The sequence below is a fragment of the Musa acuminata genome, unplaced genomic scaffold (assembly GCF_036884655.1).
Source record: "Musa acuminata AAA Group cultivar baxijiao unplaced genomic scaffold, Cavendish_Baxijiao_AAA HiC_scaffold_1138, whole genome shotgun sequence".
Lineage (NCBI taxonomy): Eukaryota > Viridiplantae > Streptophyta > Magnoliopsida > Zingiberales > Musaceae > Musa > Musa acuminata.
The window spans coordinates 4,322,377-4,339,239 of record NW_027021350.1 but is presented as its reverse complement, the minus strand read 5'-3'; the positions used below and the strand labels follow the sequence as shown (position 1 = coordinate 4,339,239).

At 40.4% G+C, this 16,863-nt stretch overlaps 1 protein-coding gene across 1 annotated transcript; it reads right to left on the bottom strand.

Moving 5' to 3' along the window:
- Positions 1-2,983: 2,983 nt before the first annotated feature.
- LOC103973038 (small ribosomal subunit protein eS24z) lies at positions 2,984-7,504 on the bottom strand. Its single transcript, XM_009387502.3, has 5 exons — positions 7,349-7,504; positions 7,203-7,244; positions 6,914-7,084; positions 3,597-3,683; positions 2,984-3,441 (listed from the first exon to the last, which is right to left on the bottom strand). The coding sequence occupies exons 1-5, from the start codon at positions 7,421-7,423 to the stop codon at positions 3,400-3,402; spliced, it is 417 nt and encodes a 138-aa protein (XP_009385777.1). The 5' UTR covers positions 7,424-7,504; the 3' UTR covers positions 2,984-3,399.
- Positions 7,505-16,863: the final 9,359 nt, after the last annotated feature.

Sequence of the window (16,863 nt, the reverse complement as noted above, 5' to 3'; positions counted from 1 at the left end):
TTTGTAGTCAGCAGTCACCGATCTGCACTGAGAGGAGAAGTTGGGTAGGTAAATCGACAATGCCACGGCCATGTTCTGGGCTTCTTCTTTTCTTCCATAAAGAGAAGAAAGAACCTGAGAACGCTTTCTCTGCGTGTGAGAGAGAGAGAGAATGGGGTGGCCGATATCATGGCCACTTTGCGACCACTTTATCTCTCTCATTGCAGAGAAACTTCGAAGTCCCACTCGATGATAACAAGATCCTGCAGCCATCCTCAGCCATCATGATGACCTCCCAATCCATGATGACCACCAACAGGCGTCAAAGCCAAATCCATGCTTTCGTATGGACCACCGGCGCCACATAGCCTGAACAAAACGGAAACAAGAACAAACTACAAGATGCATGTCAGCGTCTCATCTCTTTCGTGGCAATGGGTTTGCGAGGGAGGCTGCTGCGCTTGTGGCGTCGTCGCGTGCTCTTTTGGAGGGATAACACAGCACGTTTTAAAGGAAAAGGTGGGTGAGAGCGGTTCAATGAACGCATGTAGGGTTTTGTTCTTCCGTCCTGTTTCGGGGGTCCCCTTCGTGGCCGCTCGCCATGAGAAGATATGGTTCACACTCACAGCTCCCCTTCTCTCCACACCTGCAAAAGCAGAGCCCCATATGTCAATGATCAAGAACATCACACACACCCTGCCAAGACTCCACGAATGACATCTCTGAAATGGACCCTTTTACCTTTGGCCTCACATCTCTCTCTCTCTCTCTCTCTGCAGAATTTTACTTTAGAACACTCATTGTGCCACAGTCTTTTATCACATAGATAAAACACTTACCATAGGAGAGAGACTATTAAGTAAATCACCTTAATATCAGTATATGTATCTCTTGGTGTTCTTTCCATAATATTGTTGACAAAATATAACTTTATATTACTAGAAAAATAGTAGGGCCATAATTTTCAAATTTATTTTACAGATCTCAATAACGATAAAATATAACACGAATTGAATTTTTAAGCTTTTGAATTGGATTAGTATCGATATGAAATTATTTACTTATTTATAGGGTTCGAAGAGAATACCATATATTTTTAACTTCTAATTGATAAAATTTGAAAGTTAAAGAACATAATAATTGATAAAAAAATTTATTGGATTATTATATATCAATGATGATCATACTATTTTAAGATGATATCAAAACGATAAATTCAAGTTTCGCATGTTAAGTCTACGCATAAGCGTCGAAAATATAGATAATGTGGAAGAAGCTTTCGGTATAATAAAAAAAAAATAAAGATAAATAAATTAGAGAATATATATCATGATCCACTTACACTTGCAACTTTATTTGATCCATCAGGTGTGCAGTGGACAATGCAATGAATGACAAGTTAGAGAATATATGTAGATATCATGACCCACTCTACCACTCTGGTTTGATCCAGCAGGTGTGATTGCTTCTTTTCACCCCTCCATGCTTGCATGAATTGGATGATGCAAGAATCATTTGTCTAATGAAAGGGCCTATGTTGCTTGGCTAACACAAAGCCCTCAGCAACCCCACCTTGTCCATCCTTTCCCTGGAATGGATATAAACAAGTGGTAGGTAGCATCTAATGGTGTATGTTTAGCTCATCAGAGAGCGTCAAGTGTCCCATGCGGAGAGATGCTTTACCAAAGCAAAGATGGTTCCTTTGCACACCAACAGCTAACACAAGATTTGATTTGTTGTGATGTCCATCATGTTCGTGGCCCCACTTTTCTCCCTCCTCCTCCTTTTATTGCTTTCATTCCCTCGGCAGCTCATCAAAGAATGAGAGGAATTTATGCAGACAAAAAGGAGTACAAACCTTTACTGGTCCTCTTCACCTTTTACCCACTCTCTCTCTCTCTCTCTCTGTGTGCAAACAAGCGAGGCGGAATAGCGGCAGCCATGGCGCTTTGTCATCATCTCCAAATCAGCCATGGTGGTGAAAGAGAAGAGACTTTGTGAGGACTCCATCAGCAGCAGAAAGAAGAACGGTGTAGGATCTCCACTTTGAGCTGTCTCCATATGCTGCCGATATCAGCTTGTTAGGTAGTACGCGTGTGTCTAACTCGGCAACTTTGATTCTGCTTCTTTGTAGGTAAAGTGCTTCGATTGATGTCAGTAAAATAAGCTTAAATTGCTCCAACCAGATAACTTTAAGTATCCATCCCTGAATCGGACGGGGACGTCTCCATCCAACCTCGTAAACAAATCTAGCAGAGAAGCCACCATTATCTGCACTTCGATAACAAAGCAGCAGATGGCCAATTCTTGGCCTGGCTTTATTGTTGGAACATGTGCTTGACAGTGATTTCATTACCATTAAACCGAGGATACGTATCTGCAGAAATGGCAGGGTTTATGCTCGGATCCACCTCAATTTTCTAGTACGTTCGATCTCACAACCTGTCCGTGAACAGATGATATGCACGAAGAAGAGGCATGGCGAGCTCGAAGAGGATGATGTTACACAACCCAGGAGCATGAAAAGATGGAAAAGATGGTTAAGGTAGACCATCTTTTGTAGGGTTTAGGGTGCAGATGACCGACAAAAGAAGCACTATATCCATACAGTGATACTGATTGCCCGGCTCGAGAAAGTTGCACATCCTCGCAGCTCGAAGCACTGCCAAAGGGAATTTTCTGTGCCAATCCTGTGGCACAGTTGATGTCAGATTTGTGTTTCCACTGTGGATAGATATATCATCGTCCCCAGCCACACCCCGGTTTCATGATGATATGAAGGTAAGGTGGGCTGCTATGAGCAGTCTCCACCATGAACGTTATGGAAACAGAGGTTTTTTGATGGAGCAGAACCACTTGAACCCAATGCTGTTGCCATGTTTACATGAAACAATGATTGTTGAATCCGAGTCATCGAGGTAGATCAACAAGACCATAATCACATCACTGCTGAAGCTTTCGAGCTATTTCGAATCAATATCACTACATAAGTTGAAAGCTTAAGTTGACTTACAAACAATGAGTTTTGATGTCTTCATTTTATAATTTTTTGATAACCACAGTATGCTACAAGTCTTTGATCTTTCAACAGACCGGAAAAATCATGAAAACTCAATACATATCACCACCAGTTGATCAATCAAGCCTACCCAAGGAAGAACAGGATATAATCAAACTCCTAAATTTAAATTATACCGATGGACATGGTGCGGAAAGCTTGATGACAAGGAACTGATGATGAACAAGAACATCCTAAGAAAGCACAAAACTTGCAATGTTTCTGAACTCCAGACCTTTGGAGAAAAATCTCACAACTCTAATTTAAGAGAACATAAATGTAGAGCACGTAATGAATGTCCATTTGCTATCCCAAGCCAAAAATTGAAGTGAACGATAAGTCTGAAATATGGAGGACCTGCTTCATTTCTTCTTTCCTGCCTTCGCAGCATCGCCAGCCTTTGTCTGGGCAAGACAAAATGAAGAGTAAGCATTTTTCTAGTGCATCAAAATCAGCTCAAGAACAATTGGCAAAAAGAACAAGACAGTCATTTGCTATCCAAATATAAACAAGCACAAATCCGTTTGCTTTGGTTAAATTGTGAAGATGTTTAGCTCACCTTCTTGACTCCGCGAACTTTCTTTGCCCTGTTCTTCCTTTCTTTCATCTGTTTTCTTGATTTCTCAACCTTTGTGGCAAGCCCATTCTGCCAAAGAAAATGGAGATCAGTAACAACCTTTTGTCCAAAGACACTAGTGTCCCAGCATATCATTTGATTCAGCGGTGCATATTTCCAAGCAAGAGTCTGTGATAGCTACCAAAAGCATAAGGTTGTTTGCAATATCCTAAAGTTGTAGGTGTACATTAGATCCGACATATCAGGTCTGAGTTATCCCATCTTCAGTTAATATGATCCATGCATCTAATGGTGATGCATGCAATCACTAGGTGCATCCAGTCGTGCCTCGATGCTAACAGTACTTGTTGCTAAAAAAAGTTCTCGGTCCCTACACTCGAAAGGAATTAGCAAGTCTTCATGATTATCTAATTAAATAATTGACATAAAAGATGCAGTTATTCTTTTGTTCATTCATGACAGACCACAAAGTTATACAAATGATATTCAAGGTTAATAACATTTATCAATCATGTAGTTATTCACAGTAATTGTATATCTTGTACAATGGAGTTCAAGTTACCTGTGAGATTCCTACTCGTCATTTATCAATCATGTAGTTGTTCGCGTTCAAGTGACCAATTAGATTCCCACTTGACAGTTACTACAGAAAAAATTTAACATGAAGGGATGCAACGCAACCCCTTCCGTCACTGTCCCTTTGGACCTTCACTTTCTGTTGTTTCTCTATCCAATTTCTGGTATTTCATCCCCAAGCTCCGATTTCCTGTCAGATGTTTACTCCCTGCAACTTCTTTTCAACCGTAGTCTCTTTTGCTATTAGTTTTGGTTGTTTCTCCGTTTGTTTTCTGTTGGTTGTTTCTCCGTTTGTTTTCTGACATTTCGTCTCCAAACCTAGATTTTCTTTCAAAATAATTTGTTCCTACACCTTACTTGTACTGGTACGGCACAGCAGAAGTATGTTTTGCTATTAGTTTTCTCAACCACAACCTCCATATCTGCGTAAGTAATGATAATACAGATGTATAAATCCATTTGTAGCTTGAGAGTAACTGATCAGATCCTGATAATATAGATGTATAAAGCCATTTGTAGCTTGAAGGTAATTGATCAGCTCCTGAAATTTTGTATCATATAACAGCCTCAAACGACCCTGGGATACCAACGGCCGAATCAACAGCCTCCACCCCCTTACTTCTTTCGGAGTATAATTCTAATTAAAAAATCACAAAGCATAGAAAGTAAAAATTGACCCAGAAATTTAAGATTTAATTAACATGACGTAGTGTGGAAGCAAACTTTCTGATGCGACAGCATAAACTTCATTATGATTGTATTAGTGACAGTTGACAAATTAACTAATTCAACAAAAACTGAGACAGTTGAAGATGACATCTCCTCTTAATTGCATAGTTTAGTAGACAGATCAGATTCCACAAATACAAGCAAGAAACAGTGAAAACCACAATACAAGGCAAACACAATGGTCCCCACAACCAGGCAGTACAAGGCTGAAAGAGATCTTTCGGACCAAAATTTTGTACTTCAGAAATGATGAATCCATTGAGCAGGAGCACTAATTTGTTGTACTTAAATCCGAAGGATAGATTGGTGATTACTGAAATCAAGCAAAAATGATTCATCCAGCCACATTATGCTAGTTGACTCATCTTATCAAGAGATGATTAATGCCCTAATTGCAATTATAACTAGAAGAACAAGATTTATAAGTTTCAACCCATGGCACTGTGCGAGTGCATCGCAAGCTTGGATTACTGCTTATAGATGGTTGAAAGAATGGCCATATACCTCGTCAAAGATAAAAGAACCAACAAAAGATCAGACCCACAGGGAATGTTTATTGCTAATCTTGAACCAAGCATTGTCATTTAACTATACACTGGATTTATATGAAAAGGATGAAACAGTTTATGCAATCAAATTCTTCAATTGGACTAAAAGAACAGGGGTTTAAGAAGCTGATCATTCCATTATAGCCAAATATGGCAAAAGGTAGCTGAGAGGCTTGCGATAGAGAGTGCTTCATAAGGCACAACAAGCTGCCACTCCAATGGAAGACAAGCTGAATGAGAATAAAGAAAAGCAAGTGGAAGGCCATGTTTTAGTCTCAAGTTAATAATACTGCGGTCAGGATACAAGGATCACTCCAAGAAATCCTATAAAAAGATCCAAGAGGATGCAACAGAAAAATAAATGTCCTGCTTAGGGGATAAACATGTGAAAGACTTGTTAAACAGAAAGCATGCTCCTAACACAATAGAAACAAGGTGAGATAAAAGGTGCATTTTAATTTAATAAAATAAGAAGAAGATGGACAAACTTTGTGCAGATAACTTGTAAACTTAAAAGGCAGAGAAAGGAAAGTTAGATAAAGAAATCAACTTTGCACCAAATAAAGAGCAGGAGATAAATGACAAAGTTACCATCTCGGCTCAGCTGAGTTTGATTGCTTATATTCCCTAGGTATTGATCAATCCTAATATAATCACAATTAAACTTCATAGGAGTATAGTGGATTTCAGTATATTTAGAGCCGAACCCAAGCAATAACAACAGATTTTAAACTGTGACTGATATATAAACAAATTCTGGAACATCCTGCCCAACCTAGCTTGGTTCTGAAATTCCATAATGAGATTTCAATTTAATTGACCTTATGCCCTGCAACAATTTAAAGCTTATGCCTATAAAAGGTCTGAATAAATATCTAACAGGATCCATGTTTAGTTAAGGCTTCGGTTCATTCATAGAAACAGTTAGGTTAAGGTTTTCATCATCATAGTCAAGTAACAGGCCAGTCATCTACGGCATCTTGTAAAATTTTCCAGGTCATCATAGTCGATGTTCCTTTAAATTTTGTTGGCCCAAAAATATTTATTTGGTTCTTAATAAAATTATACCATTTCCTGGTGGTCAGTTGATGTGACTAGAAAAAGGATCAGGCTGTCATCATAAGACCTGTTTAATGCCACTTATGAATCTCTTATTCAACTTTCCCATGCAAATGAACATAATTCCTTTTTTTTATCAAGAGCTATCAAAACAGCGCCAGATGATGCCTGATTGCAAGTTTCTACCACGATGACTTTAGCAATTTCAAAACCAGTTAACATCCAAGAACAAATTTTGATACAATGCAACAAGACCAAAGAACACATATCAGGCGTTACCGACTAACGTAAAAGTGAAAATTAAACTGCAGAACGAAAAGATCACGATAGCATTGGATCAAGCAAGCACTAGCAAAAGAAGGGACGGTAGCTGGTATGAATGCATACCCTGATGAGCCGGTACTTGGGCTCATACTTCTTTGCATTCTCCACCGAATCATAGATCAAGCCAAATCCGGTCGACTTCCCTCCTCCGAAGTGCGTTCTGAACTTAAACACGAAGATCGTGTTCAGATCCCTCACCTCGTATAGATTCGCCAGCTTCTCCTTCAGTTCCGCCTTCGCCACAACCGAATCACACAAACAGTAGAAACCTAACTCAGATATCCATATAGAGCAACAACAAACAAACAAACAAATGCAACCAATCCCAAAACCCAAAGGCACGCGAACCGACCTTCGAGACATTGGCTCTTCCCGGGTGAAGCACATCAATGACCTAGAAGAGAATACATACAGAACCATAAAAAAAAAATCCTTTTTTTTCCTCCTTTTACATCAAAACGCACTCTGAGGAGAACAAGAAAGAGTTCAAAAACTAACGAATTGCTTCCTGGAGAGGAGACGATTAGTCATAAACTTCCTGGTCCGGATCGTGACCGCCTTAGCATCCGCCATTCTCGTTTCCTTCTTCCCTAAGAAAGAGGCGGCCACCGACGCTGGCAAGCAGGAGAGAGAGGGAGGGAAGCGGCAGGTGTTCGCGAACGGTATATCTAAACCCTAACCCTAGCCATCGGCCGTTCTTGATATGGGCTTTCGTTGTGGATCGGCCCAACAAGATTATAAATGGGCTACGAACCGACATCATTCGATTTGGAAAGAATGGATCGGATCGTTATTTGGGCTATCGGATCTTAAATTCGAGAGGTATCCAATTTGGCGTGGAGAATCTCTCAGTAAAATAGCACGTGAAATCAAGCGTGAAGGTTTCGCATCATTACATAAATTCTTTATCCTAAAATATTTGGGTATATTTGGTATCAAAGATAGATGACTATAGGGTTTGCAATATCGTACCGTATCGGTATTTCAATCTGGGCTCGGTACCGGTACGGTACGGTATACCGAGCGGTACACTCATCGTACTGGTAACCGATAACCGGTAACCGATGGTCCGCGTACCAACTGTTAGGATCGAGAGCACTAAGAGGGGGGGGTGAATTAGTGCAGCGGAAATCTTTCAGCGATTAAAAACGAAAGCTGCGTTCGTTCGATAAAAACTATTTTGATGCAAAAGCCGATTCTAAGATTATTTATGATTAAGTGCAGTTTACGTCTAAACACAGTTTGCGTCTAAACGCAGTTTGCGTCTAAATGCATATTGCGTCTAAGCTCAGATTGCATCTAAGCGCAGTTTGCGTCTAAGCGCAGTTTGCGTCTAAACACAGTTTGCGTCTAAGCGCAGTTTACGTCTAAGCTCAGATTGTGTAAATCACTTGTTTAGATCAAAAGCAGTTTAAGCAGAAGTATAAAGACAGTGTGCTGCTATTGTACAGCTCAAAAAGTAATCTGCAAAAAGCAGATTTACGTCTAAACGCAGATTTACGTCTGAACTTTGAAACTCGTTTGTAGACTCGCAGAAGGCAGTATGCAGTTGAAATCAAGACGTAAACGTAAACTGAAATATGATGATTGTACGAGGAAAGCCGATTTACGTCTAAATGCAGTTTTACGTCTAAATGCAGATTTTCGTCTAAACCTTGAAACTCGTTCGTAAAATTGCAGAAGACAGTTTGCAGTTATAAATAGAATCAAAACGTAAATGTAAACTGCAAAGAAACTAGTTCGTAAAAGCGCAGAAGACAGTTTGCAGTTACAAAACGTAATCGTAAACTGTAATGTATGAAAACACTGATTTACGTCTGAATGCAGATTCGGAAAGATCAGCACTTAGAAACTTGTTTGTAAAGGCGCAGAGAGCAGTAGCTATGTAGGAGGTTTGCAGTAATGATAAAGTGCTCAAAATAAACGCAAACCAGAGATTTAGAGTGGTTCGGTCAGTCTTGACCTACTCCACTTTTGGCTTCCTCCACCGACGAGGTCACCGACGTCAACTAGAGGCCTTCCTTCAATAGGCGAAGGCCAACTACCCTTTTACAGATTCACTCCTTTTGATGGGCTCAGGAGACAACCCTTACAGGACCTTTCTCTCCTCTCTTTACAACTCAAGACTTGAAGAACAGAAAGATGAGAACTTTAGGACTTTACACAAATTTGAGCTCTTAGAATCACAGAAGAGATCAAGAATTCGGTGTAGGTCTGTATCTTTTCAGTGCTGAATGGGTGGGGTATTTATAGGCCCCTACCTAATTCAAATTTGGAGCTCAAAACGATCAAATCCCGGAATTCCGGGACCAGGCGGTTGCACTTCCTGACTGGAGAGGTTGCACCGCCTGGCAGAGCTCGAAGACTGAGCCTCTGGGCGGTGCTACCTCTGTTAGGGGCGGTTGCACCTCTCTGCCAAAGCTCGAAGACCGAGCTCAGGCGGTTGCACCGCCTGACTGGAGAGGTTGCACCGCCTAGCAGAGCTCAAAACTTGAGCTCTGGCGGTGCTACCTCCTGACAGAGGAGGTTGCACCGCCCAGTCTAGCTCGAAGACTGAGCCCTGGGCGGTTGCACCTCTTGGTTGGGGCGGTTGCACCTCCTGGTGCAATCAGGGTCCGAATGGTTAGCTCCATTCGGCCCAATTTCAGTCTTTCAGGGGCCCAATTGCCCCAAGATTAAGCTAATGGGATCACCTCCCATTTTCCAACTTAATCAACGTGCTAACTACGATTAGATCTAAGACAATTTCTGCAGCTTTGCTTCGGTGTGTCAATCGCTTCTTCCGGCGAGTTTCCGGCGAACTTCCGTCGATCATCCGATGAACCCTCGGTGATGCTCCTGCGGACTTCCGGCAAACTCCTGGACTTTGCGACGATCCATTTGGCGAGTTCCGACGAGCTTCGCTTGGCAAGCTTCTGGACTTCTCGGATCTGTTCTTGCAGAACCTCCGACGACCGTCCGAACTTCCGTCGAACTCTCGAACTCCCAACGTGATCATGAACTTGACTCCGGCGCAACTCCTGCTGCTTGTCTAACTTTCATCGTAGTTAATCCTGCACACTTATCTCAACACATAGATTAGACAACAAATGACAATTGACTTCATCATCAAAATCCGAGATTCAACAATCTCCCCCTTTTTGATGATGACAATCAATTGATAATGGAGTTATCCTTAACTCCCCCTGTCTATATGCCATAGTTGAGATAAGTCAACCTTGAATTCAAGACCTAAGAATTCAAGTGACGTATTGATAAGTTAGATCAGTTAAACTTATCAATACTCCCATCATGATACTCATCATGATGTATCTCTTCAAGGATGATGTCAAGGCTTGACATACATCATCAAGTTTGTATGATTGTGTTTGTAACTATTTATCATGTAGTTTGAACATTATCATATAAAGCTGTGAAGCACTATTACATGATGCACACATTAGCAAGTTTTGCATTTTCTTCACATGATAAGATATCAACTTAGGGCATAATGCAAACTTTAGCACATGTTCATATATCTCTTGGTGATGCAAGGATGGCATAATCATAGCAGTGTTTATAGCATCACTCATAGTATTTCTAATCATAGCAGTGTGTATCAATTCATATATCTCCCCCTTTGTCATCAACAAAAAGCATAGTAATTATGATACCAGGAAAATAATAATAGCAAGCTTATAGAGGAATTTTACATAGATTGCTTTAAATACTTCTTCCCCATTTTGTTATAATCCATTGTCTATGTAAAGATTTTGCAGGATGGAATACATACACATGAATCACTTCATCAAATCTATTTCAGAAACTTATTTTTCATGAAAGTGTACGAGAAAATCTGTTTTATAGCATTCGAATAAATAAGATGCATTCGGACAAGATTTTGTTGCAGATTTTCACATATAATCATAGAAACATGGCAATCAAGTGATTTGATCATTCAATATAGTCCGAAAAATAATTTTAACAAATTTATCTATTCTGACACATCAACATTCCTAATTCTCTTCGAATGAAATCAAAGCACAAGGTTTTCAAAACTTTTAGTTTCAAAGCACAACATTCTTAATTTGGACACATCACAAACAGTAATGATACCATAAAAATCTGAGATAACTTTTACCACAAGGCGCAAGATATATGTTTACCACGATAGATGTTTACAGCCAGCACATCAGAAGTGAGCAACATAAGAAGTTTACAACAACAACAGGTGTTCAACAAGTTCATTGATGAGGTGGAAAATTAAAGTGCCTAAACAAGGAGTCAAATTGACTATGAATTTGCTGCAGCTCAGATAGGATTTGATCTTGTCGTTGTTCAATCCGTTCTTGTCTCTGTTCGAATCGATCCATTCGAATCCCAATTTCTTCGATGGATGTATGAGTTTGCTCAACTGGATGTGTTTCCTCAAAGGGAAGGGTCGGAGGAGATTGGGTACCCCTAAATACTGGTGTTTCCGGTTCTGGTTCAGGTTGAGGGTGATCAGTCCTTCTAGGGATTCTAACCCAGTTACCGTTTCTATAGTAACATCTTAGTCGGTGAAGTAGATTTTTGTTTATTATGCTGAATCTATCTACTTTCATTACTTCTTCTTCTGGTGGTATTAGAATGTCGTAAGCTTTCATTATTCTTGTGATTATACCACCATATGGGAGCATCATATCTTTCTTAGATAATTCTAACATGTTTTGTTGGATAAGATAACCAAGACAGATGTCATGTCCCTTCATGATTAAGTACATAGTTCCTAATTCTAATTGACTTACTTCATCATGATGGTATTGTTTAGGAAGAATTATACTAGTCATGATATGATGAAGTATCTTAGTGTTCAAAGGCAGTAGATGTTCACAACTTTTAGGAACCAATGCTATGTTAGGATTGGCAAAGATTGTTCCTAAGGCTTCAACATAGGATGTTCCAATACTTTCATCATCCCATGATCCTTTAAAGTAAAGTCCTATGCTTTTTATGGGAATGCCTATCATATCACAAATGAACCTATCAGTGATTGAGATGTGTTGTCCTAAAAGATAGGTGGACATCCTTTCTTCATCATCTATTTGTATGTTATTGTAAAATAATCTAACTAGCCTAGGATAGATGGGTTCGTTAATCTGCAAGATTGGAAGTAGATCTAGGTTTGCAAACCATTGGATAGTCTCTAAGTCTCTTAGTTCATTTAGATCTACGTATTTTCCCTTATTGATACTTCTAAGTTCGAAAGAGGGAAATTTTTCAGCATGGTTTTTTGAATCGAAAAGGGTGAAATCAAACTCTTCTACTAATCTCCTCTTTCCCTTGTCCCTTGAGGATCTTCTAGATCCCATAACTACTGCTGTTTAGAGGGATGATGATGAGCAAGAGTAAATGAAGAACAAAACAGAATTTAAGGGCTTCTTAGATAGTACCTTTGTGAAATCTTCAAGAGAATGAAGGATTCTTGATGTTTTGCTCCGAAATGGGAGGTATTTGGAAAGCTTAGAGGAGTGAAATGAGAATGGAGGAGACTTGGAAGAGTAGAGGAGGAAATGGGAGTGAGTTGGGGTCGGTTCCACCGCCGGCCCTAGCGTGGGTTTAAAAAGGCAGAGTTGCGGGCGGTTGCACCTCTGGCTGGAGCGGTGCAACCGCTGGCAACCCGTGGTAGCTGGAGGTGCCACCGCCAGCTGGAGAGGTGCCACCGCCTGTAGCCAGTGAGCACCTAATGTGATTTGATCGGGGAGCCTTTGCCTTGAGGAGAGTTTTTCATTTCAGAGCAATTAACGTTTCTTACGTGATTTCGTATGAATTTTTATTTAAGGAAGAAGCTCTTGTACGATCAAGATAGATCTTTTAACGTGCGTATGTCGTACGTATGTTGATAGTTTGTTTGGTATCCCTTTTAAGATCATGACATATTTAGTTTCTTCATTATACAAGAATTAATTCGTAGATGATAGAGTTGACGGGTTCGAAGATCAAGGGGATATATGAATTTGGGAATCATATGTTTCTAATAAGGTTGTATCCAAATCGCATTTGTGATTTCATAACTTCCACTTGTTATTTAAGCGTTGCGAGTTCCTTTTTGACTCTTGGTTTATGATTATCGAGAATCAAGGAGCAGAATATTATTTCTTGCTCCAGCCTAAAATTTTAATGTTTTTATAGGAAGGGATGATTTTTAGGTACCCATTTGCTTTTGGGTGCCTCACAAATAGATCTACATTTCTTATCATGTTGCATAGAATTTGTCATGGTTCCTTTAGGAACCCAAATCAATTTGTTTGGACTTATTTTCTTGAATGGACAACAATGTGTCTTGTGTCCAAATTTACAACAGAAGTTACATTTGTCTTGATATCGAATATGTAAGATGGAGCCTTTTATGAAGGTGGTTGGATTTTGGTGAGGACTTTTCACGAATCCAATTCCACTTCTTTTGGGAACGTGACCCTTGTTTGTAAGGATCATGTTCAATGACTTGCTACCAACCTCGAATTTCTTCAAGGTGTCCTTAAGTAGCAAGTTTTCTTTTTGGAGAGTTTCTAGATCATGACATTTTATGCATGGGCTTAAATTATCATGATGTTCAGCATTTAACTTATCGAAATTACAAATAAGACTATCATGCTCCTTTTTTAGCAATTTGTATTTACTACTGATAGTCTTACACTCATCAAACAATTCATGGAAAGCATTTAATAATTCATCGAATGATAAATCTGCATCTATTGAATTTGTTACCTCTTCTTTGATGGCCATTAAGGCGTAATGAGCAACTTGCTCGGTGTTGGACTCCTCTTCTTCGGATGCGCTCGAGTCATCCCATGTTGCTTGAAGCGCCTTCTTCTTTGATGTTCTCCTTTTGACTTGGGGACAATCACTCTTGTAGTGTCCCGGCTTTTTGCATTCATAGCAGATTACTTGGTCCTTCTTGGGTTCAAGTTTATTTTTTGCATCATTCTTAAACTTGTTTCTTTTAAAGAACTTTTTAAACTTTCTTGTTAGAAGTGCCAAGTCATCATCACAGTCCTCATCACTTGAGTTTTCTCTCAAGTGGCATTCAGAAGTTTTGAGTGCCATATCCTTCTTGTTCTTTGGAAGGATGTCTTCTTGCTCTTCATGAGCTTTACAAGTCATTTCGTAGGTCATTAATGACCCGATTAGTTCTTCAAGAGGGAAATTTCGCAGATCTTTTGCCTCTTGAATAGCAGTGACTTTAGGATCCCAACTCTTAGGAAGGGATCTTAGTATCTTATTAACAAGCTCAAAATCTGAAAAGCTCTTTCCGAGTCCTTTTAGACCATTGACGACATCCGTGAAACGGGTAAACATGTCGCCAATGGTTTCACTCGGTTTCATCCGAAAAAGTTCGAAAGAATGTAACAGCAAATTGATTTTTGACTCTTTTACTCTACTTGTGCCTTCATGGGTCACTTCGGGTGTGTGCCAAATATCAAATGCAGTTTCACAAGTTGAAACACGGTTAAACTCGTTTTTATCAAGTGCACAAAATAAGGCATTCATAGCCTTTGCATTAAGAGCGAAAGCCTTCTTCTCCAAATCATTCCAATCGATCATTGGAAGAGAAGACTTCGAAAATCCATTTTCGGCAAGATTCCACAGTTCAAAATCCATAGAAATAAGAAAGATCCTCATTCGGGTCTTCCAGTAGGTGTAGTCCGTCCCACTGAACATGGGTGGACGCGTAATTGAATGCCCCTCTTGGTTTCCGGCGTATGCCATTTCTCTTGGGTTTTAATCCGTTAGAGAGTTAACCTTGCTCTGATACCAATTGTTAGGATCGAGAGCACTAAGAGGGGGGGGTGAATTAGTGCAGCGGAAATCTTTCAGCGATTAAAAACGAAAGCTGCGTTCGTTCGATAAAAACTATTTTGATGCAAAAGCCGATTCTAAGATTACTTATGATTAAGTGCAGTTTACGTCTAAACACAGTTTGCGTCTAAACGCAGTTTGCGTCTAAATGCATATTGCGTCTAAGCTCAGATTGCGTCTAAGCGCAGTTTGCGTCTAAGCGCAGATTGCGTCTAAGCGCAGTTTGCGTCTAAACACAGTTTGCGTCTAAGCACAGTTTACGTCTAAGCTCAGATTGTGTAAATCACTTGTTTAGATCAAAATCAGTTTAAGCAGAAGTATAAAGACAGTGTGCTGCTATTGTACAGCTCAAAAAGTAATCTGCAAAAAGCAGATTTACGTCTAAACACAGATTTACGTCTAAACGCAGATTTACGTCTAAACGCAGATTTACGTCTGAACTTTGAAACTCGTTTGTAGACTCGCAGAAGGCAGTATGCAGTTGAAATCAAGACGTAAACGTAAACTGAAATTTGATGATTGTACGAGGAAAGCCGATTTACGTCTAAATGCAGTTTTACGTCTAAATGCAGATTTTCGTCTAAACCTTGAAACTCGTTCGTAAAATTGCAGAAGACAGTTTGCAATTATAAATAGAATCAAAACGTAAATGTAAACTGCAAAGAAACTCGTTCGTAAAAGCGCAGAAGACAGTTTGCAGTTACAAAACGTAATCGTAAACTGTAATGTATGAAAACACTGATTTACGTCTGAATGTAGATTCAGAAAGATCAGCACTTAGAAACTTGTTTGTAAAGGCGCAGAGAGCAGTAGCTATGTAGGAGGTTTGCAGTAATGATAAAGTGCTCAAAATAAACGCAAACCAGAGATTTAGAGTGGTTCGGTCAGTCTTGACCTACTCCACTTTTGGCTTCCTCCACCGACGAGGTCACCGACGTCAACTAGAGGCCTTCCTTCAATAGGCGAAGGCCAACTGCCCTTTTACAGATTCACTCCTTTTGATGGGCTCAGGAGACAACCCTTACAGGACTTTTCTCTCCTCTCTTTACAACTCAAGACTTGAAGAACAGAAAGAGGAGAACTTTATGACTTTACACAAATTTGAGCTCTTAGAATCACAAAAAAGATCAAGAATTCGGTGTAGGTCTGTATCTTTTCAGTGCTGAATGGGTGGGGTATTTATAGGCCCCTACCCAATTCAAATTTGGAGCTCAAAACGATCAAATCCCGGAATTCCGGGACCAGACGGTTGCACCTCCTGACTGGAGAGGTTGCACCGCCTGGCAGAGCTCGAAGACTGAGCCTCTGGGCGGTGCTACCTCTGTCAGGGGCGGTTGCACCTCTCTGCCAGAGCTCGAAGACCGAGCTCAGGCGGTTGCACCGCCTGACTGGAGAGGTTGCACCGCCTGGCAGAGCTCGAAACTTGAGCTCTGGCGGTGCTACCTCCTGACAGAGGAGGTTGCACCACCCAATCTAGCTCGAAGACTGAGCCCTGGGCGGTTGCACCTCTTGGCTGGGGCGGTTGCACCTCCTGGTGCAATCAGGGTCCGAATGGTTAGCTCCATTCGGCCCAATTTCAGTCTTTCAGGGGCCCAATTGCCCCAAGATTAAGCTAATGGGATCACCTCCCATTTTTCAACTTAATCAACTTGCTAACTACGATTAGATCTAAGACAATTTCTGCAGCTTTGCTTCGGTGCGTCAATCGCTTCTTCCGGCGAGTTTCCGGCGAACTTCCGTCGATCATCCGATGAACCCTCGGTGATGCTCCTGCGGACTTCCGGCAAACTCCTGGACTTTGCGACGATCCACTTGGTGAGTTCCGACGAGCTTCGCTTGGCAAGCTTCTGGACTTCTCGGATCTGTTCTCGCAGAACCTCCGACGACCGTCCGAACTTCCGTCGAACTCTCGAACTCCCAACGTGATCATGAACTTGACTCCGGCGCAACTCCTGCTGCTTGTCTAACTTTCATCGTAGTTAATCCTGCACACTTATCTCAACACATAGATTAGACAACAAATGACAATTGACTTCATCATCAAAATCCGAGATTCAACACCGACAACCTAGCAGACCCTGGATGACTATTCTTTATTTTATTTTTTCATCGGAGATAAACCTAATTATTTATTAATAAAAATACCTTTAATTTTTCCTATTAATTCATCACAGTCACCTCAATAAATATTTTTA